At 47.3% G+C, this 17,745-nt stretch overlaps 1 protein-coding gene across 1 annotated transcript in view; it reads left to right on the top strand.

Annotated features, from left to right (window-relative positions):
- Positions 1-15,835, top strand: part of LOC140374687 (oxysterol-binding protein-related protein 11-like) — a 37,013-nt gene extending 21,178 nt beyond the window's left edge. The window contains exons 4-11 of the mRNA XM_072461686.1: positions 622-728; positions 5,714-5,845; positions 6,213-6,554; positions 9,305-9,434; positions 11,511-11,697; positions 13,799-13,981; positions 15,150-15,303; positions 15,509-15,835. Of these exons, the coding sequence (XP_072317787.1) occupies positions 622-728; positions 5,714-5,845; positions 6,213-6,554; positions 9,305-9,434; positions 11,511-11,697; positions 13,799-13,981; positions 15,150-15,303; positions 15,509-15,553 (1,280 nt within the window). The 3' untranslated portion in view covers positions 15,554-15,835. The remainder of the gene's footprint in view (positions 1-621; positions 729-5,713; positions 5,846-6,212; positions 6,555-9,304; positions 9,435-11,510; positions 11,698-13,798; positions 13,982-15,149; positions 15,304-15,508) is intronic.
- The last annotated feature ends 1,910 nt before the right edge of the window (positions 15,836-17,745 follow it).

Below are 17,745 nucleotides of genomic sequence, written 5' to 3'. Positions count from 1 at the left end.
CCAATCGCCTCCGCTTTTGGACTTTGTAAAGTTAATAAACCAAAGCCATGGTCCAACATTAAACTCCATTTACACCACGAGAAAAGCAGCACAGCACAACTCCTCCACTGAGCATGTGCAGGACGACTCAGACGCACGTCTGCTGCAGAGTGTTTTCTACGGACATGAGTCCGGGGCGTCGAGAACGAGCGTCCGGTGCGTTTGTCTTTCTAATGGACACGCGCTCAAATTCTGCATCGAGCGCATTTCGGCTGCAGCGGTTTGTACGAGGCTTTAGACGTCAACAAATCCTCGCATGCGTTCTGACATTGAAAACCTGCATTAAACTGTATTTTGTGACGTATTCGGTTCAATCCGAGTACTGAATATTTTAAATTGTTGCATTATTTTACAGTGCAAGTCGCGACATCGCATTAATACAGCGCCATCTTTGTTTTGCCTCGAGTTATAACTGACCAGAGGAGGAAAAATCACCCAAAGCGCCCCAAACCAAAGAGTAACTGCACCAGAATGCAGTCACAGTACATGTATTCGGCGTGTGTATGATACTAGTTCGGGAAAGGTCACGTTTGTTTTGCGCTTTATGTGATATTTTCGCGCTTTTTCTTCCTCTTCTCGCAGACAGTCCCGGCTGCTCAGGACCGCCGTCTGAAAAGCACCAGACACACAGCACAGCGCCCCCCGTGTCTAACTCCCGAACTGCGAGGGCGCCAGCGCACTGCATGGAGGTACGTGGCCACTGGAAACGGAAACGCGAGAGAGGGGGAAACGGTAACACAAGAGAGGGGGAAACGGTAACGCAAGAGAGGGGGAAACGGTAACGCAAGAGAGGGGGAAACGGTAACGCAAGAGAGGGGGAAACGGTAACGCAAGAGAGGGGGAGACGGTAACACAAGAGAGGGGGAGACGGCACAAGAGAGGGGGAAACGGTAACACAAGAGAGGGGGAAACGGTAACGCAAGAGAGGGGGAAACGGTAACGCAAGAGAGGGGGAAACGGTAACGCAAGAGAGGGGGAAACGGTAACGCAAGAGAGGGGGAAACGGTAACGCAAGAGAGGGGGAAACGGTAACGCAAGAGAGGGGGAAACGGTAACGCAAGAGAGGGGGAAACGGTAACGCAAGAGAGGGGGAAACGGTAACACAAGAGAGGGGGAGACGGTAACACAAGAGAGGGGGAAACGGAAACGCAAGAGAGGGGGAAACGGTAACGCAAGAGAGGGGGAAACGGTAACGCAACAGAGGGGGAAACGGTAACACAAGAGAGGGGGAGACGGTAACGCAAGAGAGGGGGAAACGGTAACACAAGAGAGGGGGAAACGGTAACACAAGAGAGGGGGAAACGGTAACGCAAGAGAGAGGGAAACAGTGCAATTACTGTGAAATTCATGTGCTGTCGTGACACATATTCATGTGCAATTACTGTCGGGATCACATGCAATGGTATTTATTTATTTATTTGTCTATGGGAGTTTTTATTTATAGGAGATCTTCTACTGAAAGTGTTTTTCAGACTTCCTATAAGTGATCTGTTCTTCTGTATCTACCTCTGTATCTACCTGCGCTGCACCAATGAAATTTCCCCATGTGGGACAATAAAGGAATATCTTATCTTATCTTATCTTAACACAAGAGAGGGCGAGGGCGACGCGGGGAATCAGAGCCTCAACGTGTTTACAGGACGACTCATTGAGCTCAAAAGTTAAGTTTTATATATTTAAAATGTACACTTTTATTTTCTTCTTTTAATATCCCTGAATAGCTCATTTTTAGGTTTCTGATTTCACTTCCTGTTTGTAATTGATGACATCACACTAAGGAAATCACCAAGCAAACACCGGGCCATAACTCAAAGAAAAACTTACATTATTGACAAATGAAAATATATGAGAGCAATTTTGTTGGATTAATGTTCAAAGAGTTAAAAAAAAAGGTTTCTAACTAACATTTATCAGTACAACAGGTATAAACACACAGAATAAAGTCAAAATCAGAAAATCGAAAAAATCTGTCATGAGCCCTTTAAAGGACACACATTATGCTGAATGTCCTTTCCCTCTCTGTAACCCCATTCTCATTCTGTTCCTCGTCACAAACTCAGCTGGAGCACACTCAGCTTCAGTCACAGTTTGATGAATCCCGGTGAGAAAGTTCTCTCCCCTCCGAGCCTCAGAAACACTCTCGTTCTGAATCTCCTCGATCTGTGATGTCATAGTCGACTAGTCGACCTGTGACGCAGCTCTGAGAATCTTCTGCCGTGTTTTAACTCCACGAATCATCTCCTCGACTGTCTCTTCACGACTTGTGGTTTAAACGGGAAAGTCGGCGAGCAGCTGCGTTAGCAAACGGTGTTGACTTTACATGTGTGTAATTCCCTCTGCAGCCAGTAGATGGGGACAACGCTCAGTTACTCTGTGGCAAAAGTATATTGTTTTTGTTCTAAAATGTGAAGGTTCTTAAAGGGCAATAACAACACAAATAAAGCTAGCACGCGTTAGCTGTAGTTTCATTCCCTCACACTTTTCCACTTTCTCTCTCTCCTTAATTCTGTTTTAGTCCTGGTTTCTCTCTTGTGTTGGTCCCGGCTTTGGTCCTGTTTTAGCCTTGTCTTGGTCCTGTTTTTGTCCCGTTTTAATCCTGTTTTGGTCCTGTTTTGGTCCTGGCTTGGTCCCGTCTTTGACCTGTTTTAGTCATCTCTTGGTCCTCTCTTTGTCCCGTCTTGGTCCTCTCTTGGTCTTCTCTTGGTCCTGTCTTGGTCCCGTCTTGGTCCTGTCTTGGTCCTGTCTTGATCCTGTCTTGGTCCTGTCTTGGCCCTGTCTTAGTCCTGGTTTGGCCCTCTCTTGGCCCTGTCTTGGTCCTCTCTTGGTCCTCTCTTGGTCCTGTCTTGGTCCTATCTTGGTCCTGTCTTGGTCCTATCTTAGTCCTGGTTTGGTCCTCTCTTAGTCCTGGTTTGGTACTCTCTTGATCCTCTCTTGGTCCTGTCTTAGTCCTGTCTTAGTCCTGGTTTGGTCCTCTCTTAGTCCTGGTTTGGTCCTCTCTTAGTCCTGGTTTGGTCCTCTCTTGATCCTCTCTTGGTCCTGTCTTGATCCTCTCTTGGTCCTGTCTTGGTCCTCTCTTAGTCCTGGTTTGGTCCTCTCTTAGTCCTGGTTTGGTCCTCTCTTAGTCCTGGTTTGGTCCTCTCTTGATCCTCTCTTGGTCCTGTCTTGATCCTCTCTTGGTCCTGTCTTGGTCCTCTCTTAGTCCTGGTTTGGTCCTCTCTTAGTCCTGGTTTGGCCCACTCTTGGTCCTGTCTTCAAATCAAATCAAATCAATTTATTTTTGTAAGGCCCAAAATCACAACAACAGTTGCCTCTGAGGGCCACAGGGAGAAATGAATCAACAATGTCTGTGGTGGCGATGAAGTCAGACAATGTCTGTGGTGGCGAGGGACGATGTCCCAGGGTCCTCTGTCCTTAGACTCTCCTTCTCGGCCAGGAAAAACTACAAAAAAAACCTCTTTGGGGAAAAAAGCGTAGAAACCTGGAGGAGTTCCAGTGAAGGAGAGATCCGACTCTCACAGACGGACAGACGGACACAAGGAGACTGGAGCTGGACCCACTCTTCAGGCAGATGAGGGACCGACTGAGGCGAACTGGGCCCACTCTTCAGGCAGAAGAGGGACCGTCGGAGTCGAGCTGGGCCCACTCTTCAGGCAGATGAGGGACCGTCGGAGGCGAGCTGGACCCACTCTTCAGGCAGATGAGGGACCGACTGAGGCGAACTGGAGCCACTCTTCAGGCAGATGAGGGACCGTCCACACAGGGCAGGGACCACTTCACCAGGGGAGGGGCATCTGGGTCCACAGGTCCTCAGGAGTGAGAGAAAGAAAAGAAGGCGGTGAACAGTTTGCAAGTGGAATCAAAAAATAAATATTGTTTGATAGCATAAGTAGTCAGAAGAAGAGGATAGTGCTCAAGCTGTCATACTTCCCCCCCCAGCATAGTTACTCCTAGGGCAGCGTAGCTAAAGCTGTGGGTTTATGTTTCTGTTCCTAACTGGTCTGACCATAAGCGATTTTGAAGAGGAACGTTTTAAGCCTGGACTTAAATGAAGAGACTGTGTCAGCATATTTAACATGGGTCGGGAGCTGATTCCATAACACAGGAGCTTGGTAGCTAAACGCTCTACCTCCTACAGTACTTTTAGAGACTCTTGGGACCACCAGAAGGCCGGCATTCTGAGAGCGAAGAGCTCTGTTTGGATGATATGGTTCTATAGCATAGTCTTGGTCCTCTCTTGGTCCTGTCTTGGTCCTCTCTTGGTCCTGTCTTGGTCCTCTCTTGGTCCTGTCTTGGTCCTCTCTTGGTCCTGTCTTGGTCCTCTCTTGGTCCTCTCTTAGTCCTGGTTTGGTCCTCTCTTGATCCTCTCTTGGTCCTGTCTTAGTCCTGGTTTGGCCCTCTCTTGGTCTTCTCTTAGTCCTGTTTTAGTCCTGTCTTGGTCCTGTTTTGGTGGAGGTTTGGTCCCGTTTTGGTCCTGTTTTGGTCAGAGGCGGAGCCAGAGATTCTAAACATCCGGGGCTTAGCCCAAAAAGAAAGGGAGGGGTTCATTCGGGTGAATATGATGTGGTTTTAGATCAGTTACATACAATAACCCTCCAAAGGCAAAGACAGGCCATGGCCTTTTTGCCTTCTGAGAGAGCTCCTCCCTCCACAAAGCATTGAACAGAACTGCAGAGGTGGAAGCATTTAGTTACATTTACTTTTTCAAGAAATTGTACAGCGTTAGTTTGATGTTTGTAGAAAGTAAAAGTCAGTCTTACCTTTAGCAGACACCTGCCTCAGTGAGCTGTTTGTCCTGTTGTTTCTCTGCTTTAGCTTTGTAGATGAATAAGACCTCTGAGCCACTGCTACAACCACAATGAACTCATGGTTAGAACGATCATGTGCTGTTGTTGTCTATTCTACGTTAGATAAACTTTCTTTTTCAGCACATGTTCTGAATGTCTCTTTTTTCCCAGTCGATCTGCTCTTATTTATGCCCTTCACTTTTTGCAAAACCTCAGTTAAATGATATAGAAAAGGCCTTTTTGTCAGCTCCATGGTCAGATCACATTACGTGCTGTCTGCTGTAAACACCGTGCACTTTCTACATGCAACCAATCATACCATTTCAACAAAAATAACCAATGAAACGGGTAAAGAGAACAAGCATCCAATCAGAGATGGAGGAGAGTGACCCGCGTCCCAACCCAACGCTCTACCTGATGTGCTAAAGCCACTTAATGACAGCATGATGCATTTTTAAAAGACCAAAACATCCGGGACTTTTGGACAAAGATCAGGGGCTCAAGCCCCAAAGCCAGGGCCTGGCTCTGCCCATGGTTTTGGTCCTGTTTTAGCCTTGTCTTGGTCCTCTCTTGGTCCTGTCTTAGTCCTGGTTTTGTTTGGGCGTGTCCACATGTGACGGGCGTGTCCACATGTGACGGGCGTCATGTGACGGGGACATGTCCACATGTGACGGGGGCGTGCCCATCAACGCGAGATAAAAAGACCGGACAGATTTGTCTGTTTTTAGTCCTTTTCCCGTCTCCTGCATCTCGAAGGTTGAAGATGACATTTGAACTGGAAAAACCTGTGTTTGGACCCTCAAAAACATGACTTAGAAATCAAAACTTCCATCTTAATTCAAGCTACATTCAATGAAATATGAAATAAAAGGCTTCTCCGTGTGTTTTAGAGGCCGGACATGAGCGATGATGTCACAGACACCGAGGACAACGAGGAGGAGGAGCTAGGCGTCCTGGACGAGCAGAGGAGCATCATCATCCACCTCCTGTCACAGCTCAAACTCGGCATGGACCTCACCAGGGTACACACACACACACACACACACCTACATATACACACACACCTACATATACACACACACACACACACACACACCTACATATACACACACACACACACACACCTACATATACACACACACACACACACACACACCTACATATACACACACACACACACCTACATATACACACACACACACACACACCTACATATATACACACACACACACACACACACACACACACACACCTACATATATGCACGCACGCACACACACGCACACACACGCACACACACGCACACACACGCACACACACACACACACACACACCGACACTTACTCGTCTATATTTATAATATTAACCCCTCCTCTTCCTGTCCTGCAGGTGGTGCTGCCGACCTTCATCCTGGAGAAGCGCTCTCTGCTGGAGATGTACGCTAACTTCCTGTCCCACCCGGACATGTTCCTGAGCATCACGGCCGGCTGCAGCCCCGAGGACAGAATGGTCCGTGTCCTGGAGTACTACCTCACCTCCTTCCACGAGGGACGGAAAGGCGCCGTGGCCAAAAAGCCCTACAACCCCGTCCTGGGCGAGGCCTTCCACTGCTCCTGGAGCGTTCCCCGGGACAGAGTGCGGCCCCTGCGCCAGCCGTCCGCCCCGGGGCAGAGTGACGGGGGGAGTGGCATGGCAGCTGACTGCTACCGCGTGCGCTTTGTGGCCGAGCAGGTTAAAGCTTTATTTACTGCACATTTAGCTCTTAAGATGAGGAGCGGATAATGTTAACCGAACTACTGACCCTGGACACAAAACATAAAAGTGTCGGACTAGAACTAACTATTATTGTATCCTGTTGGAATATGACGACTGGAGATGACTGCTTTTTCCTTTTTGACATTTCGACGCAATAATGTCACTTTTTTGTTGTAAAAGGTCTTCTTGTGTGCGTTTTAGACTCTGTATTTGAAGAGAACAATACATTGTCGTACATCCGGGACTAAAACCCCCATAGCAGCCATTTTGAAAGGGGCACGCAATATATATAAACCACCACGACTGCATCCTTTTCTACGGCATAATTAGCTACGAATAATTTGATTCTTTAGACGATGACGGCAAACTAAGGTACACGACAAAGCTCTCATTCCTTGGTCTGACAAAAGAACAATGTCCTTACAGAGCAATGACCACACTGAACAATGACCTTACAGAGCAATGACCTTACAGAACAATGACCTCACAGAACAATGACCTTACAGAGCAATGACCTCACAGAACAATGTCCTTACAGAGCAATGACCTCACTGAACAATGACCTTACAGAGCAATGACCTTACAGAGCAATGACTTCACAGAACAATGACCTTACAGAACAATGACCTTACAGAGCAATGACCTTACAGAGCAATGACCTCACAGAACAATGACCTTACAGAGCAATGACCTTACAGAACAATGACCTTACAGAGCAATGACCTCACTGAACAATGACCTTACAGAGCAATGACCTTACAGAGCAATGACCTTACAGAGCAATGACCTCACAGAACAATGTCCTTACAGAGCAATGACTTCACAGAACAATGACCTTACAGAACAATGTCCTTACAGAGCAATGACCTCACTGAACAATGACCTTACAGAACAATGTCCTTACAGAGCAATGACTTCACAGAACAATGACCTTACAGAACAATGACCTTACAGAGCAATGACCTCACTGAACAATGACCTTACAGAGCAATGACCTTACAGAGCAATGACCTCACAGAGCAATGACCTCACAGAACAATGACCTCACAGAGCAATGACCTCACAGAACAATGTCCTTACAGAGCAATGACTTCACAGAACAATGACCTTACAGAACAATGACCTTACAGAGCAATGACCTCACAGAGCAATGACCTTACAGAGCAATGACCTTACAGAGCAATGACCTTACAGAACAATGACCTTACAGAGCAATGACCTCACAGAGCAATGACCTCACAGAACAATGTCCTTACAGAGCAATGACCTCACAGAACAATGACCTTACAGAGCAATGACCTCACAGAACAATGTCCTTACAGAGCAATGACCTCACAGAACAATGACCTTACAGAGCAATGTCCTTACAGAGCAATGACCTCACAGAACAATGACCTTACAGAGCAATGACCTCACATAACAATGTCCTTACAGAGCAATGTCCTTACAGAGCAATGACCTCACAGAACAATGACCTTACAGAGCAATGACCTTACAGAGCAATGACCTCACAGAACAATGACCTTACAGAGCAATGTCCTTACAGAGCAATGACCTCACAGAGCAATGTCCTTACAGAGCAATGTCCTTACAGAGCAATGACCTCACAGAACAATGACCTCACAGAGCAATGACCTTACAGAGCAATGACCTTACAGAACAATGACCTTACAGAGCAATGACCTTACAGAACAATGACCTTACAGAGCAATGACCTCACAGAACAATGACCTTACAGAGCAATGACCTCACATAACAATGACCTCACAGAACAATGTCCTTACAGAACAATGACCTTACAGAACAATGACCTTACAGAGCAATGACCTCACAGAACAATGACCTCACAGAGCAATGACCTTACAGAGCAATGACCTTACAGAACAATGACCTTACAGAGCAATGACCTTACAGAACAATGACCTTACAGAGCAATGACCTCACAGAACAATGACCTTACAGAGCAATGACCTCACAGAACAATGACCTCACAGAACAATGTCCTTACAGAACAATGACCTTACAGAACAATGACCTTACAGAGCAATGACCTCACAGAACAATGACCTTACAGAGCAATGACCTCACAGAACAATGACCTTACAGAGCAATGACCTTACAGAGCAATGACCTCACAGAACAATGACCTCACAGAACAATGACCTCACAGAACAATGACCTTACAGAGCAATGACCTCACAGAACAATGACCTTACAGAACAATGTCCTAACAGAACGCAAGTTTTTGGCATTTTGGCCTCTTATCCTGGATATTGTATGTAGTAGACGTGCTGTTGTGCCCCTTTCAAAATGGCGGACTCGGGTTGCTACTGTACAAGTTCCCGGATGTGCGAACGCATGTATTAGGATTATCAAAATATGACGATACGATCATTTTATTCGTGGTCGACTAGTCAGGATTAGTTTAATGAACTGTTGCAGCCCACGTTTCTACTCCAAACCCACAAATTTAAAAAAATAAGCCTTCTTTCTGGGCTTTTTCCATTTTTATTTTTTCTACTTAATTACACGTTCCTAAATCACATTTTTAGAGATGTTGGCTGAAGCTTTGAAACGGGAATCGTCGAAACCCCGACAAATGCTCCGTCTACTGTGGCTCAGCGGCTTTACTTCTCTATACATTCACCCAAAGCAAACAAAAGCAGAATATTAAACGTAAATTAGACGACAGGATTTTTTTTTTCAACACGTTTTTTTTTTTGCAGGTCTCGCACCATCCGCCCGTGTCCGGCTTTTACTGCGAGTGTCCGGAGAAGCGCGTGTGTGTGAACGCCCACGTCTGGACCAGGAGCAAGTTCATGGGCGTGTCCGTGGGCGTGTCCATGGTGGGCGAGGGTAAGGAGGCGGGTTTGTGACGTTTGATGCGTGCGAATACTAGCAACGTGGCAAATGGTTTTAGAGCCATTGACCAGGGTAAATATGGAGGCAGCTAGCAAGTTAGCGATGTTAGCAGAGCGCAAGGAGAAAATGACCAAAAGTACCATCATTTCTTCACCAAACTACCAAATACCGTGTCCTGTTCTCTTGATCCTCTCTTGGTCTTGTCTTGGTCTTGTCTTGGTCCTGTCTTGGTCCTGTCTTAATCCTCTCTTGGTCCTCTCTTGGTCCTCTCTTGGTCCTGTCTTGATCCTCTTAGTCCTGTCTTGGTCCTCTTAGTCCTGTCTTGGTCCTCTCTTGGTCCTGTCTTAGTCCTGGTTTGGCCCTGTCTTAGTCCCGGTCTTAGTCTTGGTCATAGTCCTGGTTTGGCCCTGTCTTAGTCCTCTCTTGGTCCTCTCTTGGTCCTGTCTTGGTCCTGGTTTGGCCCTGTCTTGGTCCTCTCTTGGTACCTGTCTTAGTCCTGGTTTGGCCCGGTCTTAGTCCTGGTCTTAGTCTCGGTCATAGTCCTGGTTTGGCCCTGTCTTAGTCCTGGTCTTAGTCTCGGTCATAGTCCTGGTTTGGCCCTGTCTTGGTCCCCTCTTGGTACCTGTCGTAGTCCTGGTTTGGCCCTCTCTTGGTCCTCTCTTGGTCCTGTCTTAGTCCTTGTTTGGCCCTGTCTTACTTAGTCCTCTTTTGGTCCTCTCTTGGTCCCTGTCTTAGTCCCGGTCTTAGTCTCGGTCATAGTCCTGGTTTGGCCCTGTCTTAGTTGACCGGGGTAAATATGGAGGCAGCTAGCAAGTTAGCGAGGTTAGCAGATCACAAGGAGAAAATGTCAAAAAGTACCATCATTTCTTCACCAAACTGCAAAATACCGTGTCTTATTCTGCATAAAAACTGTTTAACTGTAGTTTAGCTTCGTTTAAACATGTTTTGAAATTCAGGGTTCGTCGGTTTATATTTTGTGAACTTGGAGCACAATTTTTTTTTAAATCACAAATAAAATCATCATTTTTTTCCCCAAATCGTTCATCTTTAGTCTACTTCCTCTTCGTTACCGCTGCGCACCAGAGAAAGAGACCAGAACACTACGGGTACTACTGGTATAACGAGGACAAACACATGTAGAGTGGGTTTTTTGTCCTTTAAACATACTCTCGAGTACTTTTACTGTGGCCTCTCATGTTTTCGAAACCAAAATATTGCTTAATTTCAATCTGGCATTTCCCACGCTAGGAATTGACTTTGTGCTTCTTCTACTGGCACCAGAGGGTATGACATAATAAACTAAATAATGCTTTTATTTATTATTGTTTTGTTTTTTCTTGTCTTTGGGAATACTCGACATGTATTTCTATTTATATTTTTGCTACAGTTTTATACCTTGCGCAACAACTCCCTCTCTCCAACTGAAAATACATTTTTAGTTTTTTTTTTCATTTTATTTCTATTTTATGGACACTTTAGCACGCAGCGCTGCTTCGTGACTTAATGCCAGGTTTGGTTTCATGTGGATAGGCCCAGTAATTACAGATACGAACCATAAACATCTGCGTTCTTGTAGATTAGACATTAGGCCGCATGCTCGTCCCATTTTCCATCATAAATCCATACGAGAAAGTTTATGGGTCAGTGAATAGAGGCAGAGAACAGCTGTGCACCAGGTCATGCCCCCTGGGTCCACGCCCCCCCGGTCCACGCCCCCTTCTGCCGCTGACGTGGACATTATCGCAGGATGAACGCTCACGGTCAGAAATATCGCCAGCTGCATGAGATCCATGTGTTGGAGAGACAGTGTGTAGCCGGCACTGCTTTAAAGGGACTACAATCACAACTGACCCTGAAGAGCTGTAACCGGCAGACGTTTCATTTTAGTTTCCGTTTCATAAATCCAGTTCTTTTACTTTTGGACGTTGTTTGTTACTTTGTTTGTTTCTTGCGTATTCCAGAGCATGTGCAGCGGCCAATAACAATTCAAAAACACTCGGTTTGAATCATGCTTCAGACCTGGTTTTACCTTCGCTCTGTGCCTCACGCTGTTCCCCTCCGGTGCTGTAGGGGTGCTGCACTTGCTGGAGCACGGGGAGCAGTACGTCTTCACGCTGCCCTGTGCGTACGCCCGCTCCATCCTCACCGTGCCCTGGGTGGAGCTCGGGGGCAAAGTGTCCATCAGCTGCGCTCAGACCGGCTACAGCGCCTCTGTCACCTTCCACACCAAGCCCTTCTACGGAGGAAAAGTCCACAGGTGAGTCAAAGAGTGTGTGGGTGAGTCAGAGAGTGTGGGCGAGTCAAAGAGTGTGGGCGAGTCAAAGGGTGTGGGCGAGTCAAAGGGTGTGGGCGAGTCAAAGAGTGTGGGCGAGTCAAAGTGTGTGGGCGAGTCAAAGAGTGTGGGCGAGTCAAAGGGTGTGGGCGAGTCAAAGGGTGTGGGCAAGTCAAAGTGTGTGGGCGAGTCAGAGTCTGTGGGCGAGTCAGAGTGTGTGGGCGAGTCAGAGTGTGTGGGCGAGTCAGAGTGTGTGGGCGAGTCAAAGTGTGTGGGCGAGTCAAAGGGTGTGGGCGAGTCAAAGGGTGTGGGCGAGTCAAAGAGTGTGGGCGAGTCAAAGGGTGTGGGCGAGTCAAAGAGTGTGGGCAAGTCAAAGTGTGTGGGCGAGTCAGAGTCTGTGGGCGAGTCAGAGTGTGTGGGCGAGTCAGAGTGTGTGGGCGAGTCAGAGTGTGTGGGCGAGTCAAAGTGTGTGGGCGAGTCAAAGAGTGTGGGCGAGTCAAAGGGTGTGGGCGAGTCAAAGGGTGTGGGCGAGTCAAAGAGTGTGGGCGAGTCAAAGGGTGTGGGCAAGTCAAAGGGTGTGGGCGAGTCAAAGAGTGTGGGCGAGTCAAAGTGTGTGGGCGAGTCAGAGTGTGTGGGCGAGTCAGAGTGTGTGGGCGAGTCAGAGTGTGTGGGCGAGTCAGAGTGTGTGGGCGAGTCAAAGTGTGTGGGCGAGTCAGAGTGTGTGGGCGAGTCAGAGTGTGTGGGCGAGTCAAAGAGTGTGGGCGAGTCAAAGGGTGTGGGCGAGTCAAAGGGTGTGGGCGAGTCAAAGAGTGTGGGCGAGTCAAAGGGTGTGGGCAAGTCAAAGGGTGTGGGCGAGTCAAAGAGTGTGGGCGAGTCAAAGTGTGTGGGCGAGTCAAAGAGTGTGGGCGAGTCAAAGGGTGTGGGCGAGTCAAAGGGTGTGGGCAAGTCAAAGTGTGTGGGCGAGTCAGAGTGTGTGGGCGAGTCAGAGTGTGTGGGCGAGTCAGAGTGTGTGGGCGAGTCAAAGTGTGTGGGCGAGTCAGAGTGTGTGGGCGAGTCAGAGTGTGTGGGCGAGTCAAAGAGTGTGGGCGAGTCAAAGTGTGTGGGTGTGTCAAAGTGTGTGGGTGAGTCAGTGTGTGTGGGTGAGTCAAAGAGTGTGGGCGAGTCAAAGGGTGTGGGCGAGTCAAAGGGTGTGGGCAAGTCAAAGTGTGTGGGCGAGTCAAAGAGTGTGGGCGAGTCAAAGGGTGTGGGCGAGTCAAAGGGTGTGGGCGAGTCAAAGAGTGTGGGCGAGTCAAAGGGTGTGGGCGAGTCAAAGAGTGTGGGCGAGTCAAAGTGTGTGGGCGAGTCAAAGAGTGTGGGCGAGTCAAAGGGTGTGGGCGAGTCAAAGGGTGTGGGCGAGTCAAAGTGTGTGGGCGAGTCAGAGTGTGTGGGCGAGTCAGAGTGTGTGGGCGAGTCAGAGTGTGTGGGCGAGTCAGAGTGTGTGGGCGAGTCAAAGTGTGTGGGCGAGTCAGAGTGTGTGGGCGAGTCAGAGTGTGTGGGCGAGTCAAAGAGTGTGGGCGAGTCAAAGTGTGTGGGTGAGTCAGTGTGTGTGGGTGAGTCAGAGTGTGTGGGCGAGTCAAAGAGTGTGGGTGAGTCAGTGTGTGTTGGTGTGTCGAAGAGTGTGGGTGTGTCAAAGAGTGTGGGTGTGTCAAAGTGTGTGGGTGAGTCAAAGTGTGTGGGTGAGTCAAAGAGTGGGGGCGAGTCAAAAGAGTATGGGCGCCCACACTGGAGTCCCGGCCGGAGTCCTGGTCAGAGTCCCGGTCAGAGTCCCGCTCAGAGTCCCGCTCAGAGTCCCGCTCAGAGTCCCGGTCAGTGTCACGGTTAGAGTCACGGTCAAAAGAGTGTGGGCGAGTCAAAGAGTGTGTGGGCGTGTCAAAGAGTGTGTGGGCGTGTCAAAGAGTGTGTGGGCGTGTCAAAGAGTGTGTGGGCGTGTCAAAGAGTGTGTGGGCGTGTCAAAGAGTGTGTGGGCGAGTCAAAGAGTGTGTGGGCAAGTCAAAGAGTGTGTGGGCGAGTCAAAGTGACTGAGGTTTGTTCTTCGTGTGTGTTTCAGAGTGACTGCAGAGGTGAGACACGACCACACGGGGGCGGTGGTGTGCCGGGCTCAGGGCGAGTGGAACGGCGTTCTCGAATTCACCCACAGCAACGGCGAGAGCAAAGTCATGGACACGCACAGACTTCCAGTGACCAGGAAGCGGCTCCGGGCTGTGGACAAGCAGAGCCCCCACGAGTCACGGTCAGAGCCACGGTCAAGAGTCACGGCCTGAGTTACGGTCAAGAGTCACGGCCTGAGTTACGGTCAGAGTCACGGTCAAGAGTCACGGTCAAGAGTCACGGTCAAGAGTCACGGTCAAGAGTCACGGTCAAGAGTCACGGTCTGAGTCACGGTCAAGAGTCACTGCCTGAGTTACGTTAACAGGGCTATGGCCAAACCGCCCCCTGGAATTTGACCCTATGGGAATTTTGATGTGCTTTTTTAGTAGGAGGCACGTGACAGTTGGTGGAGTGATAGAGCACACGGAGACAAGCCTAAAATATAATTGTAGCTCCGCCCTCTGACAGAGAGGAAGTCGGCCATGTTGGATTGAAAAAAATAATAGTTAAAACTGATTTAACTCAAAATATTTTAACTACTCCCATTCTTTTTTCTTTTTTTTACCCAAATAAGACCAAATTTGGTCCAGGGCATCTGGAGACATGGAGCATTCATTATCACCGTGACTTTTTCGTAGCGGCCCGGCAACAGACATACTTTTTTGTATAATTTTGTTTTATTTTGCACACAAAGGCCTTAATCCCACAAAAAATGAAAGCACTCATGCCCTCATGGACTGCACGGACAGGAAACTGTATCTTTTAAATAATCTCTACTATAGCGCCCCCTACCTATATCTTGACAATTGCACTTTTGTTGATATCCACCAGATTTGGCAGACACATTAGTAACTCTGAACAAAACCAAAAACTATATCGGATCCATGTCATATTTTGTATGATGTGGGCGTGGCCAAGGAAAATCCCTTATTAATTGCATATCATTATTTACAAATCAATTGCATATACTTTGTTTGATCAACTTGAAAAATGTATAGGATCATAAAGTTTCTAATCTCTAATACCAGAGTTTTTACCCAATTAAACTCAAAATTGGTCCACACCATCTGAAGACATGATGTGGGCGTGGCCATCACACATTGCTTGTTAAGGGTGTTTAAAGGTTTGTGCTCTCTGATGTTGAACCCACATCACTTTGCAGTTGTGCTGCTTGTGAAGAAGGGCGGGGCTTGTGAAGAAGGGCAGGGCTTGTGAAGAAGGGCGAGGGCCTTTATCGCCGCTTGTGGCTTTTACTTTTAATAGTTACCGTGGGTGAGTTTGTGTGGAAGTGTAAGCCTTTTCTGCCCCAGGCGTCTGTGGCAGCACGTGACCGAGGCTCTGAAGGCGGGAAACATGGAGGAAGCGACGGAGCACAAGCGCCACCTAGAGGAGAGACAGAGGAACGACGAGAGGCAGCGCGCAGCCACCAAAACTCCTTGGACGCCCAAACACTTCACCAAACAGGTCAGGGCACTGCAGGAAATACAGCGTCCACCCTCGGTTCAAAACTGCTACGACCTCACGGGTTCACACAGATCGCTTTCTCTCTTTCTCTCCTGTTCTTTTGACGGATGAATGAATGAGAAATCACATAAAATGATTCAAAAATATACAAATATAAGGTACCGAAGTGTATTTGTTTTTGCAAATGAACTCTTGTTGTTTCCAGGGCGACGGCTGGGTGTACAACAGGCCTCTGTGGGAAACTCACTGACCAAGACCTCATCGTTTAAGGATTAACCACCAAAACTAAGACCGGGCGAGAACCGGGCGAGAACCGGGCAAGAACCGGGCGTAGACCAGGACTATCCCCAAACAGGACTGAACTGACCGCCGGAGACCAACGGACCTATGAAGAGATCCTTGTGAGACCAGGAAGTGCCAAAGACCAGGAAGTAGCTAAAAACATCACATATTTAACCACAGAAAACTGCAAAGCGCAAACTATTTAAAAGCAGGACTTTTAAAACTTTAAATAAAGTCACTTTGTGATTGTTCTCTGAGTTGTTGTGGGGTGAATAAAGCTTCCTCCGGCGCCCTCTGCTGGTCGTCTCTGGGATAAGCGCCACACTTGCAGTATGAGCTTCAATAACCCAGTGTCCCTGAAAAAGTCAAAGCAAATGGACTTTAAAGGTGCAGGAGGCGCTTTGTGGAATAAAACCAGGCAAAGAAACTAGTTACGGCCCTGCACCCCTGTTTGAGCAACACTGTCCAATCAGCTTAAGTCACTAATGCTTTAGCCAAACTGCAACATGGAACACAAACACAATGAGTCAAAGGTCAATGCAGGGAATAATAGATCTGGGTCCCAGGAAGTGGATACATTTCAAGTTTCACAAATTGCCTAATCATGAATCATTTAGAATTAAGCTATTTAGGTTTTAATTGTGGGTTATACATTTGGTGAGAATTGCTTGGATGGTAATTGATCCCAACTGAGGCTTGAATGAAGCTTGTAACGTGGAGGAGTAAAAGAAGCTAAAATAAATCAAATCAAATGAACTTATTGGATTAGAAAGAGTTAGAGAAATGTGAGTGAGAAACATTGAGGAGAGGTTTAGGCTTTGTTTTCAACAAATATGAACCAAACACTTCCAGTTGATGGTTTCTACTGGAGCGAGCAGTGTTCACACACAGAGCGGTGCCAGAGGGCGGGTTTAGTGAAGTGACGTCGTTAGGGTCGTTTATAAGAATTTAAATGACTCAGTCCTCTCAAACTTCTGGTAGTGAAGGACCTAAGCCCAGAGCTGGAGGAACAAAGGGGCATAAATCACCTGCTGTAACCTCTCAGGCCACTGAGGAGAGGTTTTGCACTTAGTATTGTAGGATATTGAATATTGTCACTTAGATAATATAACTAACAATAAATAATTAATGTGCTTTTGTAGTCTGTATTCTCTATATATTGATAGTGTGATATTGATAAAGCAAATGCAGGAATAAGAGATGACGAGGCCTAAATTTGAGCTGATGCGAGGAGAAAGCAGGTTACGATGACCGGTCAAATGCTCCCCTGACTTGGGCTGGGGGGGAGCAAGGACCTCTTTCTGTCTGGTCATGCGGGGACGCATGACCTCTCCACAGCGGAGTGGACCAATCCGGAAGCAGAGCGGGACGCCACCAAAGAAGAACAGAGATTCTACCGTCATTACATCATGCATCAAATGTAAATATAAAGTCTGGTCTTGCCCTCGTATTGTATCTTTTTCTCACGGCGATAAGGCACACGTATGGGTGGGCAGTCGAGGCAAGATCCAGACGTCTGTTAGATTTCTTTGTTAAGGCTAGATAAACTTTTTGGACTGATTGAAATCTTTTTGGTCATTTTCTCTGCCCCAATGCTGAACACGTAAAGAAGGGTATAGTCGATTATTTTAAGATATATAATATTCTTCCGTATTCTCTATTTCCTGGACAATCGCAGACAAATTAGAATGCTTTGCAAGAAATATCGGTAATAATACTATAATATTGGACAACTCACAGCCATTATGTTTTAAAAATCTATTTAACATAGAAAAATAATGTATTGTAATGGCAGAAAATGGGTCATGTCACGTCATTCAAATGTTGTTTTAGGCCATGACATGTCACGGAATTAATATCTGTGTTGTTCTCCTGTGTGCAGATGGGATAAGAATATGAGGTCCTGATTATACTGAATATCTACTGTCCGGCGCCTCTTAATCATCAATTAATGCGTCAGGACCGGATTCGGTGTGGAAATGGTCTTTGATTAAACCTCTGAAGAGAGAGCTGGAACCGTCACAGACGTGATAGTCTGGTCTATCTCTTTTTGAGCTGATTTGGGTTGTGATTATGTTATGTTTGTTACCACCTATAAAAGGTGTACTTTGTAAATTGTAAAGTTAGGTAGGGACAGAACGACCTTGTCGTAGGGAGAGT

Source organism: Eucyclogobius newberryi, unplaced genomic scaffold, assembly GCF_026437365.1.
Source record: "Eucyclogobius newberryi isolate DKJ021-1_F unplaced genomic scaffold, fEucNew1.0.hap1 SCAF_3, whole genome shotgun sequence".
NCBI classification, from domain to species: Eukaryota; Metazoa; Chordata; class Actinopteri; order Gobiiformes; family Gobiidae; genus Eucyclogobius; species Eucyclogobius newberryi.
Note: the sequence above shows the minus strand (reverse complement) of the source record. Positions and strands in the feature narration are given on the sequence as shown.